General features: G+C 39.0%; 3 protein-coding genes across 6 annotated transcripts; 2 read left to right on the forward strand and 1 right to left on the reverse strand.

Moving 5' to 3' along the window:
• Positions 1-1,390: 1,390 nt before the first annotated feature.
• hint3 (histidine triad nucleotide binding protein 3) lies at positions 1,391-7,048 on the forward strand. Its single transcript, XM_088306865.1, has 5 exons — positions 1,391-1,754; positions 2,085-2,202; positions 2,837-2,906; positions 4,615-4,741; positions 5,227-7,048. Exons 1-5 carry the CDS (start codon positions 1,617-1,619, stop codon positions 5,272-5,274), a joined length of 501 nt encoding a protein of 166 aa, XP_088162991.1. The 5' UTR covers positions 1,391-1,616; the 3' UTR covers positions 5,275-7,048.
• A 58-nt stretch (positions 7,049-7,106) lies between these two features.
• LOC148329632 (actin-binding Rho-activating protein) lies at positions 7,107-8,877 on the reverse strand. 2 transcript variants are annotated; one of them, XM_088306863.1, is made up of 2 exons: positions 8,773-8,877; positions 7,107-8,181 (listed from the first exon to the last, which is right to left on the reverse strand). In XM_088306863.1, exons 1-2 carry the CDS (start codon positions 8,806-8,808, stop codon positions 7,657-7,659), a joined length of 561 nt encoding a protein of 186 aa, XP_088162989.1. In that variant the 5' UTR covers positions 8,809-8,877; the 3' UTR covers positions 7,107-7,656. The 2 variants fall into 2 exon arrangements, with proteins under 2 accessions (XP_088162989.1, XP_088162990.1); XM_088306864.1 differs by lacking the exon at positions 8,773-8,877 and adding an exon at positions 8,393-8,538.
• trmt11 (tRNA methyltransferase 11) lies at positions 8,570-23,315 on the forward strand. Of its 3 annotated transcripts, none has more exons than XM_088306861.1 (13): positions 8,570-8,647; positions 10,614-10,679; positions 11,687-11,760; positions 11,874-11,955; positions 12,025-12,117; positions 13,867-14,001; positions 14,460-14,616; positions 14,787-14,867; positions 15,029-15,193; positions 15,415-15,487; positions 15,556-15,690; positions 18,935-19,055; positions 22,936-23,315. In XM_088306861.1, exons 1-13 carry the CDS (start codon positions 8,585-8,587, stop codon positions 23,158-23,160), a joined length of 1,470 nt encoding a protein of 489 aa, XP_088162987.1. In that variant the 5' UTR covers positions 8,570-8,584; the 3' UTR covers positions 23,161-23,315. The 3 variants fall into 3 exon arrangements, with proteins under 3 accessions (XP_088162987.1, XP_088162988.1, XP_088162986.1); XM_088306862.1 differs by lacking the exon at positions 8,570-8,647 and adding an exon at positions 8,685-8,785; XM_088306860.1 differs by lacking the exon at positions 8,570-8,647 and adding an exon at positions 8,949-9,083.
• Positions 23,316-25,189: the final 1,874 nt, after the last annotated feature.

Below are 25,189 nucleotides of genomic sequence, written 5' to 3' on the forward strand. Positions count from 1 at the left end.
AATCAATAAATGGCATGAATCATTGCCAAACCAAATGGATTGTCCTCAAGCTCATGAAAGTCAAGATATTGAATATGGATCTTCACTACTTCATTCACTGATGTTAAGCAACATTATTTTGTATTTTAAGTAAATTTGTTAAATTTTCACATTACTCTTTGTTGTCGACAAAGCGTTTGTCTTGCCAAAATCTGACCTTTCTGTGTTGATTCAATGATAAAGCTTTCTTCAGTGAATCAAATTTATTTTAGTTTACATGTACATAATTTGGGATGGTCATAGCTTTCATATGAGACATTTCTAAAACCAATGGATTAATTAAAGGCAGGTTCTAAATTGTTGTTTCTACAAAATAGATGAACGACAAGAACGTCAGGGAATGTACACAGTGGGCAAATATATACATATACAAACCTAACCATTCATACATTATTAATACATAACATCGCAGTTCTACACGCTTATGTGCATGGCAAAAGTAGGATACAGAAGAGGATTCTGGGTCATTCCATGCCCAATCACCCAGTAGTTTTAACCAAGCAGATTTTCATTTTAATGAATGCAGTGTACTTGTTGATAGTGATGGCACAACACTAAATCTCAAATTTTTGGTCAATCCGAGCAGGCGTTTGGGAGTTACGACCCACCAATTTTATTAATTTGGCAAAAAGGGGCTTGGTCACCTTTCTTTGACCTTGTATATATCTCAGGAACAACTGGGCCAATATTCACAAAACATGTATTGGTGGAAAGGGAATTTAAGAAAGAATCCATCCATTATCCGAGCCTCTTATCCTCATGAGGGTTGCGTGCGTGTTGGAGCCTATCCCATCTTAATCTGCAAAAGATTGGTGCGTAATTTATTAACTTGACCTTTTGACCAATAATTTGACCGCGTTCTCTAAAACATAAACATTTCAGAGAGTTAATTTTTTTGTTTAGCAGCAATAAGGAGTCCGATTTGCAATGAATAGCCAATGAATACTCAAGGAATATTCAACTTTCGATAAATATTTAGTGTTTACTCAACTTTCAATTAATATTCAATAAATATTAAACGAATGTTTGAGGTATGCAGACTTTCAATCCTTAATGCTGCTAAACAAAACATTTTACATCTCTGAAACTTTTGTTTTAGAGAACATGTGAAGTATTACATTTCATGAAAACAAAAATCATTATAGCCACAAGGTTACTAAAATATTCATCAATCTATTAAATGATTTTAATTCCTCGTTGAATTCCCTTTCAAACAATACCGTACGCGATTTGAGAAGATTGACGCTGACGTTTACACTATGGCGCAAATTGATGGCGTCACACGCACCGTCCCAATCCTACAGTTTCGCACACTTGTAATCTGCAATCTGAACACTACATACATTTCTTCTAGGTGTTCACGACATTAAGGACTGTTGGATGTGGTGTGGGTATTTGGACAGGGCTATTGTATTACATACGGCACAGGATATATATTGAGTTACTGGATAAGGGTGGACATTCGGACACAACCACGTTTCCGAACGGTCGAAGTGAACCAGTGCACGCTCGAATTTATTTCTGAACGCGCCCTCCCTCTAGGCTTCTCTCGTAGTCTTCCAATTGCACTCTTAAAAATGGAGGGATCCGACGTTACCGTCACACAACCTGTGCAGGATAATTCCAATACTAACGTTTTAGCCGAAGGATATGACAAAAAATGTATTTTTTGCAGGATTGTTAATCACGAAATGGACACGGAACTTCTCCACTATGTGAGAACATTTTAATATAACGTGTAAAATAGTCGTAGCATACTGTACTCGCTAGCTAGCATGTCGTTCGAGTCGAGTCACTCGATACTGTAATTCATATTACAACGGTTTGCTAAAAAAATATATATTGGTCTCATATTCTGTCCTTGGGTTCATTTAGTGTGTTTATTACACGAGGAGGTTAATTCTACTCATCTCTTGTTTACAGACCGTTTGCTCGTTGTTCCTATTGTAACAAGTACATTTGAAGGAATGTTTTACTGAAGTGAACTGGGGTCTGAAAGGGGTCTCTCATTATGTTGCTTCATCCAAGTCCATTGTGTACCACAGGATGAGGATATATCATGTTTCAGAGACATCAAGCCTGGAGCGCCGCACCATTACCTAGTTGTCCCGACTAAGCATGTTGGAAACTGTAAATCACTCCGCAAAGAACACGTGCCCTTAGGTAAAGTCACATTTTCACATATTTGTGATACAGTATGCTGAATGCTCATTGATTGTGGCAGTCACGTTACAAGTACCTCAAGCACAGGCACATCAAGTTGAGTATTGACAGCAAACAATCTTACTTGCTAGACAGGCTTTTGTGACGTAAGCATGACTCAACTCAAAAGATAGAGTGAAACAAATAAAAATGAATAAGGGGAAAATGTGGTTGCATAAATATTAACGCATTCGACTGACTAATTTGTGTCAGCACCTTTGGCTTTTATTACTTAATTCAGTCTTTTTGGGAAAGACTCATTGGTCCTCGGCACCACATTAAACATTTTCGGTAGAAAGGTTTGATGGCATGGGATGTTCAGTACAAGTACTGATTTGTTAATACTGAACACAACCACATCACATCTTTTTTACTTCCACTCTCTAAAAGTTTTATATTAAAAACAATCGATAGAGTTGTAAGGTTACAGGTAACACTAATGGTGGGGAAAACATATCACAAAAACTGGTGTGGAGAGTTTTTTTTTTTTTTAAAGTTTTTTACATCTGCTGTACCTACCATTATCCAACCTTGCATGTTCATACTGTATATTTTAACAGTTTGCTTATTGTCCTGTATTTGTTCTCATATGCAGTAAAACACATGGTGGAGATAGGGAAGGAAATCCTGCAGAAAAACAATGTGACTGATCTCAGCGATGTCAGGTGAGCTACATTCCAGCACACAACTCTTAACCTATCTAATTCAGTGGTCGCCAACATTTTTTGTATAATGGTTTTAGAGTAAAACTGTTGTAGATGAACAGTTAAAAATAAATAAATAAATAAATTTGTTTTTGAGAATTAATACTATTTTATGCCTAAAAAAACACAAATTGTGCTTGTTTTCTCTCTGGTAAGCAATTTTGAATGTATTGTGGCGTCACATGTTTCTTGTTTGCTAATTCTTTCTTTTTGTTGTCAGACGTATGGCAAGTGGTTTGAGCAATTATTCAGTATTATTGATATGTGCTAGTATGCAGTGTTGGGATTGGGGGTATATTATATTGAGGCAGTTACGTAGTAATACAGCAAGTTATTTGAAATATATTTGTAATATTATTACAGGGGGGGTTCCCTACAACATTACACTGATAGCCGAACGTTGGCTAATTGCAGTATATCATATTAATTGGTGAAAAACGGGAGCAACTCCAATTTACTGTATTTTTCACCAGTGAGGACCATTTCCACATGCTGGTGGGGGCTTGAAATTTTGTAGCGCTGATCAGAAACATCAACAGACATCATAATAACGTTGCAGTGAATTATAGATATTTAATCATTTGTTTGTAGAGTATTTGATCAAGTGTGGGCCATGCGCGCGATGCGCTGCTTGGCAACCTGATCTACTTTTACTGACTTTGCAATGGCTTCTTTTTGTATTCTGATTAAATTGCATGTATTGGATTCATTAATAAGTGAATACAAAAACCTGTAGATGAGCTGCACACACGTCACTTGCGACGATCAGTATAACGTCCAGATCCACAATGCAAGTCAATTTCACATTTAAAGTGTGACATATTTTCTAAATAAATCTCTGCAATTCACATTTCATTAAAACACCACTCTACGTAAATCAGGGGCACCCTTCGACAACACCGATTCATGTCTGTTTGGTGTTTGCACATGCATTTCCAGGTTGGACATGGTGGGTGTGTCAGAAATCTGGACAGAATAAACGTTGCACAAGACAGGCGCGGAAAAAAAAAAACGAACAAACAAACAAACTGGACTTAATGTAAAAACAAACGGGAGAATATGTCCCCAAATGCTCAAATGGCTTCATGGAAAGCATGTAGTTAGAGTCGTAAGTAGTTTATTGGTTAATTATACATTTAATTAATAGTCCATTCCTCCATTTGAATAATTTTAATTGAACAGTTGCACATTGTTTGGATTATATTTGATGTTTTATTTTATTGTAATTTTCACTGAAAGAACATTTATTCATGCTGTTATACATGTATTTGAGATCCTTGATTAGGAGTGCGTGACACATGGCTCCTAGTTGGGCCTATTGGTGTTCCTAATGCTGCACATTAGTTGACCAGGTATATGTAATTGTGTAATTTTAAACCTTAAGTGACAGTAGTAGTGGGGGTGGGGGAAACATTACTTAATAGTTTGTCCCTGTCATTCTAGTGTAAGCAGGCGTATCTTACCATTGAAGACAATTTGCATAGGCCTACTAGTTAGTACATGGACCTTAAACTGGATATCAAAGGCTTTCGACATAATGGGCCGCTCCTTGAAAAAAAAAAAATCTGATGATCATTATTGTTATTTTATTTATCTGTGGCCCAAACGCTGTATGACATCACAGTTTGTACTTGTTTCTGGTTCTCAATTAAACTTGCTTTCTCTACAGGTTTGGGTTCCATTGGCCCCCCTTCTGTTCAGTCACACATCTACACCTTCATGTTCTGGCACCTGCCAGCCAGATGAGCTTCATGTCACGCCTGTTCTACAGATTAAATTCCTACTGGTTCATTACGGTAAGCTTTCCCCTATATTATTATGCTACGCTCTTTAGTAGTTGTACAGTTGAGAATATTAACTTTATAGGGCAGCTTAGTGGAGTTTGTGTGCTTAGTGAGGTGCTTATATGGGTACTCCAAACTGCCATCAAACTCCTAAATGCATGTTGGAGACTCTAAATTGCCAGTATGTGTGAATGAATGTTTTTGTCATGATATGCCTTGTGATTGGCTACTCCCCGTCTAAGCCACAGTCAACTCCAACTGTTGCCCAAATCACCCTTAAGCAAGATTAGAGGTAGATGATGTATGTTTGAATGGATGGCTCATCATTTAATGATCTCAAAGATCTTTATTCTGTAGTTGCACTGTCACATTAGTCATTTTGTCTCTGACATGACATCTACAGTATGTTAATTCTCTCTCATGCACATTATTTGTGTTTTCTGATTAAGCAAAAAGAAATAGCATGTGTGAATTTATTTTACATTAATGTTTTTCAGGTAGAGCAACTGATAGATCTTCTCAACTCCAAGGAAGAAAGCAGTTGAATATACTTTTACTGTACTTCGGATCCAGTTCAATTGGTGTTCCTGTGCCTAATGTCTAAATTGAGGCAAATGATACAACATTCTGAATCTTCTTTTTACCAACATAAACAGTGATATTTTTTGTTGAAATGATACCAACTCAGGATTTTAGACCATGGGTCCTATTTTTGGACACAACGGAAGTCTAGCACAAAGTGTACTCTAATTGTGCGCAACAGGAATTTTCTTTCTCTTTCTTTTAGTATTTTGTTAGCCTTTGTTCTGGTAGAATTGGACATAACAGGGCGTGGGTATGGAACCTATCTGAGACCGGACCAATTGTGGCAGCATCCTTCATTTTCATTCAAATCAGGGCTGTCAGAGTGCATGCCGTACTTGACTTCGCGGAAACAGAATTACATTTATTAAACTTACTGTTGTTACCCTGCATGACATTGGCAGGAAAACTGCAAGAACTCCCCTTTGCGGATGATGTAGTTGGCCACGTATGTGTCAATAATAAATAGACTTTTCCTGTCACAAAAATGGCATGGACCCATTTCGACGGCGAGCATAGTCTACTTTCTGTTACCAAATTACCAGGTGCGTCAGGGGTGCCGCAACGCCCCATGGGGCCCATTGCGGTTCCAAACACACTTGACTAGACTTGCCCTGGCACCAAAATGAAGTTGCTCCCATTTTTACGCTGAGTGCATGGTCACCTGCCTACCAAAATAGGGATCCATGGGTCGATGACATTATTTGAAAGTACTTTTTGATCAAGGTACAAAAGCCTTCATCAGTTTGATATTAACCTTGGATCATCTCGTTATTGTGACATACAGCAAATTTAACACAAATTGCATAACTACCTCAGTTATGTGGGATCGCTAGTGCTGGGTGTTTTGTAACAGTGGAAATAAGAGTTCGAGCATCAAGTACCATCTGCATGAACTATTTATAAGGCGCCTTTTATGTGGAAACAAGTAAGTAAGCCTGACACTACGGGTTAAGTATAATATGTCTCATAACCCTTAGAAAAAGTAAATAGTTATAATCTTGTGCATTTATGCGTGAAGATTGATCAATTTTTTCGTCTGTAAGTTAGTGATGTGCTGATTAGTTTTATTATACAACATAATTGACATAAATGAGTAACTCTTAAATCCTAAACATGTTAAATGTTGCTTGGTTGCACCTTGATTTGTGTTTTTTTTGCGACAAATACATTTGTTAGAAAATTGCCTTTCTATTCACATTGGCAAACCATATTTGTATGGCAAAGCGCTGGACCAAATGTGTGGAAGTATTGTATTTTATTGTAAACTATTGAAAAGATTCATTTTGAAAAGAAATGTAAAACGTTCTCACCACTGTTGTGGTCTAGCCTACCCTACTAAAGAAAAACCCAGCATGGTGTTGTTGTTTTTGTGCAATATTAACAAAACAACAGCCAAGAACGAAAAGCCGAACTTTCTATCACTTAGCAACTCGCTCTATGAACTGAGCCACAGTTGTTCAGCGATGTCAGCATGTTGCTGGGGTCCTGCCAGGAGCTGGTGATCACTAGTGACCAACATGTTGGTCTTGCTGGGTGGCTGGAGCACATTTGGTAGCGCGGGTTACTCAGTGACCAAAGGTTCGGTTGCTTTTTTTGTTGTTGTTTTTTTTTTATTTTTTTTTTAGCAAGAATATGCCCAGCACTGCATGTTAATCTGAATGTAAAACCAGGGAAATGTAAAAAGTTATGCACTTTAATAATCATTAATATATTGTGATTAAACATCAAACACTTTTTCTTGTCATTACTTTAAACATTGGCCCACGGTCACAAAACACTGCACTTTAAAAAATGATATTATTATTTTTATTCAAGCATCTATGTCTAAATGGTTGAACTTGTTAATCAAGCCGCAAACTGGTGAAAAAAATAATGCTTTACTTTTAACAACAGCAGTTATTGTGTTGTAAATCTTTGCATGTCTAACATGAAATTCATGAAAATATATGTAAATTGTAGCACCGTGTCTTTTGTTACTTTTACTTCATTTTAAAATTCAACTCATCCACACAACACAAATGTATGCATGCATGCATGAACTATTGATAGCACTGCTGGCAAATAAGTGGCTCTTGACTGATATATATGAATCATCAGTTATGTTCTCTTTTTAAATACAGTATTAGTATAAGTCTCAACATTGATGTTGACATGCTTACGTAAATTGCTATAAACTACATTTGTTTTAGTGATTTAGCAACAATAAAAACTGCAGATCTACCATTACATAATAACCTCACCTTGATTTTCGGATATGTTACTAAAAGTATTTCAATTTAAAACAAGTTGTAATGAGCAACCACAACAAACAATGGCAGCATACGACGCGACTTTTGCTTTGGTCATTGCAAGAGAGTAATCACTACATGGTCATCCTTCCCTTGCCACAGCATCTCCCCTTCAAAGTTAACCAGCTTCTGCTTCCGGGCTCTGAGAAGAATCCCCACCAGTTTGTTGGAGATAGTCACATAATGCTCAAAAAGCTTGCCAAATTCCACTGAGACATCACTCCCATCCCCATCTTTGTGGCTCTGCATCCCAAGGTCTTTAATCACCTCGCACAACTCCTGAACCTCTCTGCTGATGTGTATTTGAGCATCCACCCCACGTTGTGCTGTCAATGAGCCCTGCAGCGGCCTCCCATAGTCATCGTGACCCCTCTGAGGGACCACTGCCATGGGCCTGCTGTCATGACTGAAGGGGTTGTGCTTCTGGTGTTCTTGGTAATTATCAGACCACTTCTGCCAGTTGTCCTTCAGGCCTTTGACAGATACGATGCATGCTGCTTTGTCATCCGTGAACTGAGCAGGAGAATTAATTCCATCCATCATGATGGGGCTCTGCCTTGTTAGTTTCCAGTCAAATTGCTTTGTTGGAGAAGAAACATTTAGGTTAAAGAAATATGCATTCAAAATTCTGGTTTAAATCAAATCTTTAAGAAAGTATTCTTCCTCGTCATTTGAACAGTAAACTAGTTGCCCCCCCCCAAAAAAAAAATAAATAAAAAATACCGGTTCCACTCTATAGCGACACCTTTTAAGGAATGGTATCTAAACTAGTAGACGTGATGAAACTTACATCTCAAACTCTAATCGTCTCGTGCAATGAAGGTTCACTTGAGCCAAAGTGCATAGCGACCACCGGTATTAAAATCAGCTGCTGTAAATAGTGAAGCACCATTGCTGCCTAAAGAAAGTGGACATCGAGAATATCGCTGTGCCAAAGCAAAGCCGCTGCGATAGACCCTTTTCAACCAATGAGCGCTTCGAGATGACCCAAAAAGCCAATCACAGCGGAGAGAAGGCGGGATGGACAGGACGCTGCCCAATTGAGGTAAAGCAGATTACAACCTGGAATGAATTGATTGCTCTTGACACACAAGAAAACTGTTGTGCTCGAAAACTGTGGTACTAAATTACTTTGGTGAATAAATGCATGTTAACAATTAGATTACATACCTTCGGGGTGGAGGTGAGATATTTTAATCTGCACATATATCTGTGTTATTAAAATAATTTCTCATACACCTGTTGCGTACAATACACAGCTAATAGGGCTTGTTGTTATCCTATTAGTACGTTACGTTGTTATGTAATCACGTGTGGCACAGAAGACAGGTTCTCCCACTCAATGGGTCATTTTTCACGTCAACTTTGTTTCTAGTCGGGCGTATTTTGATTCAACAACAAACATGGCAGCCCCCGGCAGACGTGCATGCTTTAAATATTTAATACATCTTGCTCAAGATAACTTGGACTTCAGGTTACCGGTAAATGTAGATAAACCGATATGAACTCCATCCTGCTGTTGTCACGAGGGACAGTGCATATATTTTGAGAAATTGGATTTAGTTGAAATTAGACGTCCGACTATCGCGTTAGCTGCCCGCTCATGCAATCGGAAGATTTCAGGGAACGGTTGAATTAAGATAAATGAATACTTTGATTATCGTGACTGTGTGATCACATAAAAAATGAGACTATTAGTAAATCATATAATTGTGGTTCCGTTGTTGTAATCGTTAATTTAAGTAATTTAAATTGGTCAGTATTTGCCTGATGTATCCAATTTGGTTTATCTGAATGGTATTTGCCTTTATTTTTACAATAATTGTGTCGCCATAAAGTAAGCTTTTAGGTTAGACAATGTCTTTTTTCCCTCTCTTCATAATACGGATTTGCTTCAATGCCACTTATTCGTCTGCCACTGCTGTTGTCAGGACTTGCGTGCGACTCATTTTCAGCCCCAGAGTAGCCCTCGGGCTCAGAACGGTCCACTTGAGTTCACGTTTTAATTCGGATACACACTTTTACATTTATAACTGTATCGTTACAACGTAGCTTACATTTCATCCAATGATATCCATCTTGCAAATATTACAAAATCGAATTTGCAATTGAATTTGCATATAAGATCACAATCAGTGTTTATTTGAACAAATACGACAACACAAATCGTTAGGGCAAAAGGGACCAACAGGGAAGTATGCATAACATGGGATAAGACGTTTTACACTTAACAAGACACATTTACCAAACGCTGTTGAGCTAGCAAGACAAAGGCATCAAAAACTTGACTTCCCTTTTGAGCTCTTATTTAGTTACCCGGCCATACCACTTCTGATGGACTACTAAGCCGACTGATGCTAACTTTAGACAGCAACGGAATTCGTTGTAGGCTTTCCCGTCCCGTTTTGTTGTTGTGACAAATAACACTTTTACATTTTCGCTGGTTTTGTGATTTAGTGTCACCTTTAGTAACAAAGGTAGGTAAGTAAAGTAGTAAGTGCTATACATAATATAATGGCCATTGTCATGAGCAAAAGTAATATTTTTGAACAACAATGAGATCGTCAGATTCAAATGTTGTGAACGCATTAAATTTTTCAAAACAGAACTGCTGGCCGAAAAAAAAAAAACAACTACAGGGCAGGCTGAAGTAGCCCTACATCCGTGTATATCAGGGATGAGCAACTGGTAGGCCACAGGCCGCACTCTAAGTTGCTCTTTGATTAAATTTCAGGAAAAAAATATTACAAGCCCTCAAAATTATTAGAAAACTTTGATAAATATCCAATATAAGATTCCCATGGGAGATGGGGGGATATGAAGAAAAATCAGAAAATACTGAAAAGTTAATTGGAGTTGCTCATCTCTAGTGTATATTGTAGTCCGGCACAGCTGCAATTCGCCAGAATGTCCACATTACCCAATCTGGGCCTGGCTGGTGCAACAATACTACATTTATCTAAAAAGGTGTGCTATATCTAAAATAATTTTTCACGTCTTCATGTCTCCAGGAAATCAAGGCTCTGCTGGCTCTCAGAGGAAAATGTTTCAATCCTGGGGAGAACTTTCAAGAAAAGGTAACCACAGGGTTTGTATAATGAATTTATGATATTGATTGATTGCGTTATTGAGCATCTAAACACATTACAAGATAAAAGCCTTAATTGGAACAAAAAAAAAAATCAATAGATGTCATTGATCAACTCGGTTTACATGTTCAAAGGGAGTTGGAAGAAGTATAATACTTATGTAGTCCTACCCCTTTGTTAGTATCAAATTATTACACAAGTAGGTTATTTCTATACAAAGAAGACATCCAAAGTAGAACAACAACATGTATATGTGTGCTCAGCCAAGCCAACAGTCTCTTGCCATCCAGCTCCAACTTTAGGCCTGGTTCTCCTCTCTTTCACACCTCCCTGACAAAGGCCATTCTCCCCCGATTGCTCAGTAAAGATGGGCGGCCAACTTTCTGAAGAGTAATGCTGGTTCGGAATTTCTTCAATTTATGGTGTGACGATGGTGTTGTGTGTAGAATTTTGAGGAGAAGAAATTAATTTATTTTATTTCGGACCGAATCCTTTACTGGATGCACTGTAAGTAGCATGTTAATATCAATATATTGACAACGCATGATTGATACTGATCTGTTTTTGCCCATTCCTACTTTATATGAGATTCATTATTGACAGAGCACAAGGACACATGTAATCTGCTTTTAAGGGAAAAAGAAAAACAAACATAATCTCAAAATATAAAAAAAAAATCTTTGTCTTTGTCTGAAATTGGGCCACTTCCATTGATAATTGAAGACATTCGTCCTTCCATCCATCACTTTCTGATCGTTCTCATTAGGGTTGCCGGTGATCTGGAGCCAATCTCAGCTAACTTTGATTGTCTGTGCCCTGTGATTGACGGATGACCAGTCACAAGTGTAGTCTGGCTTTCCCCCGCAGTCAGCTGTGATAGGCTTCATCGCCCTGTGACCATTAACATGATTATGTGATATAAATGATATACAAAAGAGGAAAATTGTTAATTTCAAGTGAATTATAAAGTTAACGGGACTTTAACTTTCTCCAAGTGTCCTTTCTGGTGTCTAGAGGATTTGACAGAGGACGATGTCTGCTGCATCATGGCCCGATCTGTTTGTGCAAAGTAAGAATTTTTATGCTTGCGTCGTAGATTTTTATGTATTGCCATTTATGAGGTGTATTTTTATGGGGTGTTATGCACACTGATGAAATTGTTCTTACTAAATATACTTCAAGGTCTGCGTTTGAGCTATGGGGTCACGGACGAAACCACAGTGAGCTCAGAACATCCTTACTGAACTACCCAGCAGAAAAGATGGTTAGTGATACTGTGTAGTGTAAAAAAATGGTTCTACTAAAAGATTAATTTTCTGCTTTACCTTTGCAGTTGCCATTCTTGCATAAAGACTCAACATACAGAATCAATGTCTACACCTTCAACAAAACCCTGGATTTCACAGAGAGAATTAAACGAATTGATGTAAGTGTTTGAAATAGGAATGTACATTTGAATTAAATAGTTAGCATTTCATTTAGGGCTGTGCAATATTGGAAAAACATGTGTTATGGATGTTTACTGTAGTGACATCAATATTATTGCGATATTTAACATGTACCTAGAGAAATGACATATTTATTATCTAATGAAAGAAGTCACATTTTTTCACGCGTGGAAATAAGCAATCTTAACATTCAGAGCTAATTAATTGTAATTCCTCTAGATAATCCAAGAATTAGTTGGCGATGAGCATTTAAGTTTGCATCTGACTGGTCAAATTCAAATAAAAGCATAAAATTCCATCAGAAAACTATTACATGTCTTTGTAATATGTATATGTATATGGGCCATTATCGCAACCAAAAATCAATATATTTTTTTCAATATATTGTGGAGCCCTAATTTCGATCAACTTGTGCATCAATTCACACAACCCCACGATTTGTTTCGTCATAAGCCATTATGCTTTATTATGGTTTATATACAAAATCTTAAAAAATAAAATACTGCATATACAGGGTTGGATGTTAACAGTGGCCCCGTGGCCACCGCGACTGTGTTGGGCCAACTGAAATCCACTCATGGTAGCCCAACTAGGCCAACAGTACAAATTTGTAGGCCGTGGCCAATTAATTGGACAATTATTGTTACTTTCATGCAATAAAGTGTAATTGCACATCCCCTCCAGTAGTTGGCAGTGGCACTCTCATTGCCCATTGTGCACAGCGAGTATTAACTCGACGGTGTAGGTTTGCTTTGCAACAAAAATGCTATTATTTAGAGTTGGGGTGGAGAGTGGGTGGTGGGGTGGGGGTGAATTTTTTTTTCTTCTTGCTAGGGGGGGTGTAACAGAAATTAATTGAGAAACACTGGTCTAAGAGGCATGGTCACAGTCAGAGGTGAACCATCTCGCTCCACTGCAGCCCCGTGCGAGAGGCAACTATGACTCTTTCCTGTGCCAATGTAATGCTGTGTAATGATATTATGACATGGTATGTAGTATTATTTATAATTTTTCTAATGTGAATTTTTGGCACCAATGTGAATTTTTGGTTCTCAACACACATGCATTGTCCGATGGAAAGTCACTGAGGTCGACCACATTGTATAACAACAGTTGATTCTCGTGTGTTTTTGTAACCAGATAATAGCATGTGTTCATTGCGGTGATAGAATGTGGGCTGTTAGCTTTAGGTTAGCTTCGTTGTGCTCCGACCACCACAGATAAGCCATTGATTGCCGCAAAGAGTTTCACAATAGGTAGGGTCACTATCTGCTCCGTGCTGTATTTTCAACAATCATCTTTTTGTTTATTTATGCATTATTATTAATATTTTCAACTCATCAGAGTGCTCTGGCATGTGATAGACATCATTACGTGGGTGCCACCCAGTGTTCAAACAGAGACACTTCAGTTGTCTTGTGTTAAAGCTCAGGTCAAATGATACACATTTGTTAAATACACGTAATGAGTACTTTACTTTGCCCACTTTATTTCATTAAGAACATGTTACGTGAGGCAGAATCATCTATAAAAAATTAAATATCAAGAACAAATATGGGAATTTACTTTTTTACAGCTACTTAGGTATGTAAAATCAGTGGCCCATCGAAACACATTGACAATAAAAAAATCAAATCACTGGACTTTTCTTGTATTTGATTTCATTAGAAATGGGGGTGTACGTGTATCTCAAGCTTAAGTGACTGTATTGTGTATTATCTCTACAGGCAATGGATTACCTTCCATTTGAGGGTCTTGTAAGTCTGAAGAGCCCTCAGCATGTCTTCTGTTTGCTGGAAGATTACGGCACTGACCCAAACAACATTCCTCAGCATCCATATTATATTTATTTTGGCCGATGGGTGAGAAACTTGAGAGATTGGACTGCAGATGGCATCTATATTTTAACAAGAATCCACAGCCGTAATAGTTAGATAATATGATATAATAATCTAAATAAGAGCTTCAAAATTGTGCTGATGATTCACATTTTTAACAAGAAAAGAATATCTATGTCTTTGCTATGACAAATGTGGACATGTTTAGAATTTCCCAGAAAGTGGTTATTTCAATGCTATATATGGTATATTTCAAACAATATGTTCTCTTACTTTATTCTTCTTCTATAGAATTATATTATCAAAAAATGTTCACCACAGTGGTTTGAAAATACATTACTTTACGCACAAGCCGGTGGCGTCTAGAAGCAAAAATCATTTGACACCAGTAAGAGCCCACAAGCAAGTTGAATAGTAGCTTTAAATGTGCAAAAAATATTGTCATCATTTTGCGGTACGACTTGTGATTAATCTCCACACAGATAGCGGATGGGCAGCGTGAATTGATTCGTTCTCACAGTGTGAAGAACAGACACTTCATTGGAAACACCAGTATGGATGCAGGCCTCTCCTTCATCATGGCCAACCACGGCAAGGTCAAAGAGTATGATCTTGTCTTTGACCCGTTTGTCGGCACTGGTGAGTTAGCTTGCTTCTATATTTCCGTCATGCACATGCAGAGAAGTACCTTGATAAAGATGTATTATTAAATAATGTAACAATAACATAATTATTTAGAAAAATGTGATGACATTGACATTTTGATTACAGAGTTTAGAATGAAATGGCATTCTCTTGATGTGTTAAAGGAAGCCTGTTGGTTGCTTGTTCGCATTTTGGAGCTTATGTGTGTGGATCAGATATTGATTACAACACCATCCATGGCAAAGGTATCTTTTTTTTCCCCTTCATAATCATAGTTGTAATCATTCTGTTTGTTCATCAAGATGTGGAAATGTTCTAGCAAGTCAAACGTGTCAAAACACAAGGTCTGAATTTGGTATATAATTCAACTGTATCATTGAGTGTTATCTTCTCTTCTTTTTTCTAGGAAGGTCCAGCCGCAAAGATCAGAAGTGGCGAGGACCAGATGAGAACATCAGAGCCAACCTGCGACAGTACGGAACAGAGAAGATGTACGTGGATGTGATGGTGTCTGATGCATCCAAGCCTGTGTGGAGAGAGACCGCTCTCTTTGATGCCATCATTACCGATCGTATGTTCGTTTCTCATCATAGCATCTGTGTAGTTTTTCTCAATTTGTCATTTGGACCGCCACGTTAATAATTCTTAAGCATTTATGCTTATATTACAGAAATTGAAACTGGTATAAATCTGTTAGTTTATCTCAAGTTGATCATGTGAATGTATTTTGTAGGTTTATACATCTTCTGTTTCTAAAAATCTTTGTGTCACTTGTTTGTCTCTTGTTATCAGCTCCTTATGGTATACGCGAGTCCACAAGGAGAACAGGCTCCCAGAAAGAAACTACAAAATCTGTGGATGGAATGTAAGTTAATTTGATAGTCTACCACCAAAAAAGTAATGGGAAAATGTTAAATATTCTGTTCATTCTAGCTATGCCGAGTCCCACGTGGCTGTATCCCAGTCCTACCACCTGAGTGAAATATTAGCTGACATGCTAAACTTCTCTGCTCATCGCTTGGTCATGGGAGGGAGGCTGGTCTACTGGCTGCCTGTTTATAGGCCAGAGTGAGTAAACCTATGTATGCTATCAGTGGATAATAAGCTCTGAACTATCAAACAATATCAACCATTTTGTATAATATTGAACCATTGTAAACTGCCGCAGTAGAGGACCAGTAATATCTCAGAAACTGAGAGGAATCTTCAACTCCACAGGCAGTGATAAATGTTCAATGAAATGCATTCCTGGTTCTTCCATGGAACTCTTGCATTTCACTCAGTCAACTTTCCCTGTGATTTATTCAGGCCTGTTGTGATTCACTGCATCGCTTCATTTATGCTTGTGAGGTAATGCGATTACCTACCAAAAGGGGGCACCTTTGCACCAAAAACAGCACCAAACTCTATTAGAGTTATATACTGCTTTTGTATATAGTAAAGACCTGAGAAACCACCCGAGACACGTTTCGGGAAATTCAGCTGTTTTTCAGCAGTTTGAACATCTGTCTCAGTTTGTGCTGTTGACCAGAACCACAAAGGATTTTTCAACAAATTTTCCCATTGCTTTGCAAAACGCCCTCAAGCACTATCCCATTCCCACTTATATGAAACCTTGCCCTGTAAGTGCATACTCACCTGTGTAAATGACAGTATTTGCAGCAAGCACTATACAAGTGTCTCCCCTTAGGTCCCACTTAACCACAACTGACAACAGCGCGCCCCCTTTTACCCTGAACCACTTTAGGATGTACTGTATCACATGAAACAAAGGTGTTTATTGTTGAAAGTTCTGTGCTGACTGCATATGCAGGTGTTGGTAAAGGTAATAACCACAACAAACAGCAGCAGCTATGACGGACATTTGTATAATAACACCCTGAAGGGAGATGGCGATGAGATAATTCTGAATCGTTTGGGTTTTCCTGCAAGTTTGTCAGCAAATCCAGAAACGTTACGTGAAGCAATCATTTTTGTTCCTGCTTTTGCATTTGTAATTGCATTATCACAGAGTTTGCGCGGATGCGGGTGGCCCCCCCTACAAGCACATGCTTACACGTGTGTCATAATGTTCACACTTTTGTCTTTCCTACTCATCTACTCGTGCTTGACTCTGTCTGTCAGAGCACTGCCAAAATAAACGACTGAAGCCAGGCACGTCAGATGTATGTCAACTGTCTGTCTGTGTGGTTTGCAGTCTGACCCCCGTGTGCTTTCATATGTGTGGAAGCCCAAATGTGTTCTGTCTCTTGGGCCTAATCTGAAGCTCTACATGGCAGCTATCAGGTTTCTGTTACCAGCCCCCCAATTTGTGTACATATCTGCAGCCGTGTTTGGATGATAGGAACAGTGGAGATCACATGCGTCTGCCTGCCTTCTGTGTGCCTCTTGCACATGCTCATATGTGTGCAGATGTTTTTGTGAGTGCGCGTGTGTGAGATTAACAGGTGTCACAAAATCACATCATTACATCTTCACAATGTCGTGGAGAAGAAATGATTAATTGGGATTGTTATATTTATTGAATGAGTATTGGAAGTAAAATATTTACCGTAATGCAACACATGACAAACTAATTTTTCTTCATTCTATTAGGCCGTGTGTATGAACATTAAAAATGCAAATATCAAAGGTGTCTGCTTCCCAGAAAAATAAGTTAAAATGATTAACAATATCAAAAAACCCTGTTCGCTGCCATATTGGACATTTTTGACCGGTTGACAACACTGCGATGTGTTCTGTGCTGTAACATGCTACTGTTCATTTTGGACTTCTTTGCTGGTTTATTGTGATATCAAAATACCATATGGCGTCATCAATTGTTCCCATAAAATGGCTATCCTAACCATCACAGGTTTCATATACTTCATTTGTGAAAGGGGGTAAAAAATAAATTTATTGCAGAAGCGACTGGCTAATGCAGCCAACCAGTGTACTGTAAAACGGTGTGCAACCAATCCATTGTGGTGTACGGAAAACGTGATCGATCCTCACCTTTACGTGGACGTGTAGACGTTAATACAATCCAAAATATTGCTAGTTTCATTTCAATAATTTCCGCCTGTGATTAAGATACTCATATCTATGTAATCGATTGTCACCACAATTTATGTGCAGGTTTTCTATATATTAAGTGACGTAATGTTTTATCACTACAAGACAACCTTACGACGTGAATAGGATAATACATTTTGCCAATTTTATTGTAATATTTCAGACTATGATTATCACGTCTATGTTTGTCCATATACATTTTGGTGAGGATCTACCTCAGTTTTTGTACATTATGCCACCAAAATGGACCGGTTGCACACCGTTGTACTGTACACGGGTTAGCTGCGTTAGCCAATTCTTTTTCGCAAAGGAAGAATATGAAACCAGGAGTGCCTCCTAAATTATGGCAAAACTTGATGACCCCATGCGGCATCATATAGCACAATAGATCAGGAAATAAGTCCAAAATGAACAGTATCGTGTTACTGTGTTACATCAAGAAGACGTCACAGTGATAGTGAACCGGTCAAAATGTCCATTATGGTACAAGGTATGTCAATATTTTGTGACTTAACCGGCTTAAACCTTTTTTCTGGGAATCAGATGCCGTTGATATTTGCATTTTTAATGTTCATACACATTGCCTAAGTAAAGAGAGGAAAATTATATTTGAGTCTTGTGTTGCTTTAACCGCACACCAGGAAGCACACTAGTGTTTTGCAGTCTACCCCACAGTCAAGTTTCAAATCTCTGCTCTCATTTATCCATCGGTGTGGAACTGTGAATGGTGGTTTGGTATGTGTAACCAGTTGTATGTAGCCTGCCTCTTGCCAAACGTCAGATGGGATAGGCACCATCTGTGACCCTAATGAGTAAATGTAGTATAGAAAATTGATGGATGAACACCAAAATGTATTCAGCTGCATTTAGTGTGAAATGACTCTGACCAAAGACCCAAGGAAGAATTGTAGGCTGCCTGCATCACATCTAGTTTCCTGTGTCAGCTAAACATTGGCTGACTGTATTGGACTACATGTCGTCATGGCAACGGTGCAAACAAATAGTCGTTAGCAAATCAAAACTGTTGGACTTTTGTCACTAATGTGCAAACACAGCCACACGCACTAGAACACTTGGATCAAAGTTGTCTAAAACTAAAGATAGTAATTGACTTTGAATGTAATTGGTGAATGGAAAATGAGTTGTAATTGTTTATGTGCTGTATATTCCAATGATATTTCTTTTTATTCAATATAATTTTTGGGCTTTCCCATGGCTGACTAATTGGACACTAATAAATGTTTTTGCATGTTTGCAGATATTGCGAGGAGATGGTTCCCCTCCATCCATGTCTGCGGCTCATTAGCAACTGTGAACAGATGCTATCAAGCCACACGTCTCGTCGCCTAATCACCATGGAGAAAGTCAAAGAACCAGAGGTGTGTGGCTATGTTTTTGGGGAGGTTGAAAATTATAGGTTGCTCATTCGTATATAGTCTACATCATGTCTTTTTGTGTGAATTATCACGTAACATCTCTTGTTTGGCCTACTTCTTGTATCCTTTAACATTTCTTTATGGATGCACTGTTGTGAAAATTTGCCAAAGTTATGTGAATTAGTTTTCTGTTGAGAAAAGTGTTTAAGAATATTGTTTCTTAGTGTGACTGGAGTTCACCTTATGATAGACTTTAATTCCTCTCGCAATTAAAGTCAGGACTTTTCAGAGTGTGCTGCTCTAAGTTATGTTTTGTGGTTTCCTAATTATAAGTGACAGGAACACATCTGCACAGTAACAACTTTTGTGTTTACTACAGTATATGTGAGCATGCACAGCAACAAAGATATGACATAATTCATGTGAAATGAGAGCACATGTCAAACTGCCTATCCTCCCTTTTATTGGTTTGCATCAATTTTTTTTTAATACGTAACCACCTAAATATGTGTCATGTACATGTGTGTGCATGTGGAATGGAAGCCATTGTGTCATTTTAGACAAAAGCTTCACCATCTGGCAATGCTCACCTTATTTCTTTCACACTGGAAACCGAAATGAAGTCGATCACACATAATACAGGAAAAAAACCCGTCTCTCTCTTTTATCCCTTTCACAAATGCATCTATTTTTGCTGAAGTGTTTATATATATATACAGTGAAACCCCGCTACTTTGCGGTTCACCTTTCGCGGGTTCAGTGCTTCGCGGGTCTAAAAAAAATATTCAAAAATTAAAAACTTATTTGCCCGGGCACGATCGGGGTTCTCCATTCGCTCCGCTCTGCGGGGGCATTGTAGTTTCGCCCAGGGGCATGACGGGGCGCTGGAGCGGTTAGACGGCCGGCGTGCGCCGAAGAAGAGCGTGGGCGAAGAGGAGAGTGGACGAAGAAGAGCACGTTCCCCCGGGCACGATCGGGGCGACGTTTCGCGCGGTTCGGACCGTACCGGCGTGCGTGGCAGTTAAGCCGAAGAGGAGCACCTTCCGCCCGGGCACGAGCGGGGCGACATTTCGCTCCATTCGGGACCGTACGAGAGCTCCGGAGGAGGCCGGCCGGCGTTTGTGACAGTTACGCCGAATAGGAGCACCTTCCCCGGGCACGGGCGGTGTCAAGCGGCCCCTAAGTTTAACCGAATGGAAGCTCCGGAGGAGGAGGGCATGCTCGCGTCACAGTTAAGCCGAAGAGGAGCACCATCCCCGGGCACGGGCGGTGCCAAGCGGCCCCTAAGTTTAACCGAATGGAAGCTCCGGAGGAGGAGGGCATGTTCGCGTCACAGTTAAGCCGAAGAGGAGCACCATCCCCGGGCACGGGCGGTGCCAAGCGGCCCCTAAGTTTAACCGAATGGAAGCTCCGGGGGAGGAGGGCGGGCGTGTGTCACAGTTAAGCCGAATAGGAGCACCTTCCGCCCGGGGCACGAGCGGGGCGAAATGAAACCGAGTTCAACCAAACGGAGACACGCTTCGGGGGAGCAAGTCCGGCGTGCGTGACAATTAAGCCGAAGAGGAGCACCTCTTCCGCCCGGGCACGAGCGGAGCGCGAGGCTGCCAGTTATGAATGAATAAATGAATAAATAAATAAATTAAGAATCCCACCTTTCATTTCACAGGGCACACCGGACGGCGTACCAGCAGGTAAAAGTCGAAGTAATTAAATAAATACAAAAAGAAGTAATTGAATAAATACAAAAATAATGGCTGGGGAATAAAAAAATAATTAGTTTTAATAATAATTTGTGTTTTTTTTGTTATAACACTCTCACTCTCTCTCTCTCTCTCTCTACCCGTATTCTATATGGTGTACTGTATACAGGGGGGTATACTGTATACCTGTATAGGTTTTTTTTAAGCATTTTTGAAGGGGCGCCGCTACTTTGCGGATTTTCAGTTTTCGCGGGTGGTCTCGGTCCCCATTAACCGCGATAACCGGGGTTTCACTGTATATATATATATATATATATATATATATATATACATATTAGAAATCAGAAATCCCTTTATTGTCATTGTACTCAAGTGTGCAACTAGATTAGTGCTGTCAAGTGATTATTTTTTAACTAATCACAAAAAAAATTCCATGATTAATCATGATTAATCACATTTTCCAACTACTGTTTTTTTGCGAAGCTTATAACAGATATTTACTTGAATAATCTCTTGGAATTGATGCAAAATCACCAAAATATGAAGTATATTTAATTCAAGGACTGTTCTAATAGCTTTCTTGGATTCTTGAATACGATCTAAATGGAGACATCTGTGCAGACATTTATTTTCTAAACATTTATCAAAACAGCCCACAAGCGCCACACTCCAGCAGTGTTGGTTTGCAAGGCCCAGTGGTAACTTAAACACAGTGTTTTGTTCTGAGACGTGCACAAGACAGCTAATTTGGCACAATATTTGCAAAGAATGCTAATTATTTTTTAAGTAAATCAAACTGATATATATATATATATATATCTGTATATATATTTATGTATATATATATATTTATATATATATATATATATATATATATATATATACACGCACACGCACACACACACACGCCCACACAGTAAGTATTCTCTAGTACGGAATCATATTTGTATTGTCCAATCTTTCCGAAAACAGAATTTCCTTATGTGGGAAACGACGAGGGTACATGTGTGACATGTGCTGCCACTGCACTCTTCCTCACACATGCGCACACACACACACGCACATAAACACACACATACACATCAACATACAAATACCTCTCTCTCTCTCTCTCTTTCTCTCTCTCCCTCCATCCCTCCCTCTCTCTCTCTATATATATCTATCTATCTATATACACTCACTCACACACACACACACACATACACACACACACCCCCACACGTCACACACAAGCTTGTCACAATGCTCGCAAAACCTGTATGAATGTGCAAGTATGTTAACAAAATGCTGTTTTTTTTTTTTACAGCTTTTTCTTCTACTCACTCACTCTCTATGCCCATATATAGTGCTATTGATCTAGCCTTCTTTCTAATTAGCGGTCCAGTTAGCGGGAGGTTTTTAGCACAACAGTTAAATTATTCTAGGACACGTTCATTTACACCGCTACACTTCATCTGTCAAGCCACTAGCAATTTCCTCCGCGCAGGTAAACTGCCGGAATCTAGATTTACTTTGTATCCCGCTTTGCTTAATAAGATGCATTTCACTATCTTCCACAGTCATTACCTTTCTTCTTCGTTTGGATGCCATAATCTACGGACATACATGTAAATGAATGGATTTTAAATCTTTCTCAATTTCAGTAAAACTCATGACAAAGGGTCATTTACATGTCGCCGTTTTGGATCTGATAATGGGGGAGCTGTCAATGTTTTTCCGTTGTATGGAGCGGGAGCGGGAACTGCTTGAGTTTGCGCTACTGTGGGCTTTGCTATGGCTTCCGGTTTCCGATAGCGGAATTTCCGTTGTAAGGAATCAATCCTCAATGTAATATAGTAGTAGAAAATTTAATACATAAATTTTTTTTTTGGGTGAGGGAATTTCTGTTTGACAGAGGTCCATAGGTGAAAATACTTACTGTGTGTGTGTGTGGGGGGGGGGGGGGGGGGGGGTGTGCGTGTGTGTGTGTGGGTGTGCGCGCGTGCGTGTGCGTACGCGTACACTTGTGTATTTACTGGTGTCCACTCCAGGGTGTAGCCTGCCTGCTCAAATTCAGCTGTGATAGGCTCCATCTCACCAGTGATCCAAATGTGGACATGTAGTTTAGAAAATAAATGGATGCTTGCTTTTGCTTCTGGAGTCAGGCGACATATCACCTTTAACCTTTGTCTGTCTTTCTAAAGGAACTGGACAGTCTGGCTCATCTTTCAAACCCTCACTTCAGCGCCTATCAGGGACACAACACCTTCAGAGAGAAGTACTTCAGTGGACTCAGCAAGAGACTGAGCAAAGAGAGCAGATCTGATGTCAATGGAGACTCAATCATTCAAGGCTCAGATAATGACTCTTGGCAGGCTCCAAAAGAAAACAAAGACAAACACCAGCCAATCCATAAAGTTCACCTGTGAAATACCGGAAAGAAGAGCTGTAAAAAAAAAAATAGAATCAGAATATTTTTTAGTTTTCATTGACACTATCAGAGAGTTTTATGATGTGAAAATCACGCCGAGAGGTGTTTTAGCAATTTGACCATAAAAATAAACATCGCTAAATGATTATGAGACATACAGTACTATAGTCAATGTTTGCTCTATTTTTTTTCTGTCTGAGCAAACACACGAATTCTCATTCATTCCTAATGGAACAGTCAACATTTCAAATTTATGTAGTTCCAGTTCTAAATTCAAAACATTCAGGTCATTCCTTTTACATTCCTGTATCTCCTTTCACATTTTCCACCTCATTAACTCTTACCACGTTTCAAAGAGTAATCCATTCATTTATTCATTCATTTCCAGTGGCACATTCACCATTCACATTTACATGGTGCCAGTCAAAAGAGTCACGTCATTCATTTCACATTCCTGTATCTCCTTTCACATTTTCTCCTCATTCTCTCTTACCATGTTTCAAAGATTCTTTCACTCATTCCCAAAGGCACGTTTACCATTTCAGATTCTCATTCAGCTCATTCAACTCACCTTGGGCCGGCAGCCATCTTGGGCAGGAACATTAGCCCTAAAAAAGAGAGAAGCGAATAAGCAGAGATTTCCTCGGTCCTGCTTGGGCTTCCTGTCTTGGATGCATACAACACAGCCATTTTTCTTAACTGAATAGTTTGCAACTGTTCAAGTAACAACCAAGTTAACATTTTTCTGCCAAAACAACCAATAAAACTCACTTCCATGCTTTTTTTGAATACAAAAAAACAACTCATCCTCCGGCCCCAAAATGAGCCGGATGGACCGTTCTGTCCATGAGACAGAATGTCCATCTCTGCTATACGCCATACAATTGTTGAAAATAAATGTTTACTGACTAACGACACTCCCGCAATCCTTGGAAGACAAAGTATTGTTTTCAAATTTTCCTTAGTACAAGAAAGGGTCTAGGCAACAAACTAGTAAAGGGTATCATGTCGCAGCACCTCATTAAGCACCAATTAGCTAAAAAAATAAAATCCTAACCACATTCACATACTCTAAGCTGTCATACATGACAGACCTTTTGAACCTATTAAAGATAGCAACCGCGCTGACCCGACTGTCCGTAGCTAACCTGTGATAGGAGGATACTTTATGCCACCTCTACATCTGAAGACTTTGACAAGATTTGGAAAGACTTAATTCATACCTACTCAACATCTAACACAAGTTCCAGAGTTTTTAGTGTCAGCCTATTCTCAGACTAAGATTTTGCAAAGACTGTTAATATTGCACGGTCACTACTATTTACAAGACTGCAACAAGATTCTTTAAGCATTTTGTCTTCAAAATGCAAATTTGCAGCTTGGGAAGACACAGTGCTAACCATTGAGCTAATAGTCCTGGCCACTCACTTTGCGATCACATTGGCAAAGGATGATCGGTCTCAACGGACCGTACAGCTTGTTACATTCAGTTATAGCTTGTCATTTTAAACTTTTTGGCTGGTGATGTGGTGACAATGGCAACTTCTCTTTCTGGACGCTTTTCGTGGCGCAGTCATGTTTTTGTTAGTGTTACCCCCTCGTTCATGCCGCTTTCCTGATCGCAAAGATCCCGCAAAGACTGAAAGACTATTATATCTATTTTGAGGCCAAAACTGGGAAAAGATTTATCTAAAATGTCGGCAATTACCACCTTGCACTAAACAAGTGCTAACAGAAAATAAGCAAGAAAAAAGCATTGTACTAGACAATCGAGATGACAGGAGTATCCAGAGACACCTGTAAAACTATCAAACTTGCCATAAGAATAATAATTCAAATAATAATGTTTGGTATTTATATAGCATCAGCCTTTAATATGAGGCAGTGAAAATCTTTACTTGTAAGCTCAGCATTTGATGACACTCATTGGGCTGGCAACTCTGTATCAAGGCATTTGGTTAGTGTGACAGTTGCCACCTGTTGCCACCCTGTAAAACCGCCTATGAACTAAAGCCTTTTTCACAAGC

The sequence above is a fragment of the Idiotropiscis lumnitzeri genome, chromosome 10 (assembly GCF_059441095.1).
Source record: "Idiotropiscis lumnitzeri isolate Australia: NSW breed Sydney's pygmy pipehorse chromosome 10, RoL_Ilum_1.0, whole genome shotgun sequence".
Classification (NCBI taxonomy): Eukaryota; Metazoa; Chordata; class Actinopteri; order Syngnathiformes; family Syngnathidae; genus Idiotropiscis; species Idiotropiscis lumnitzeri.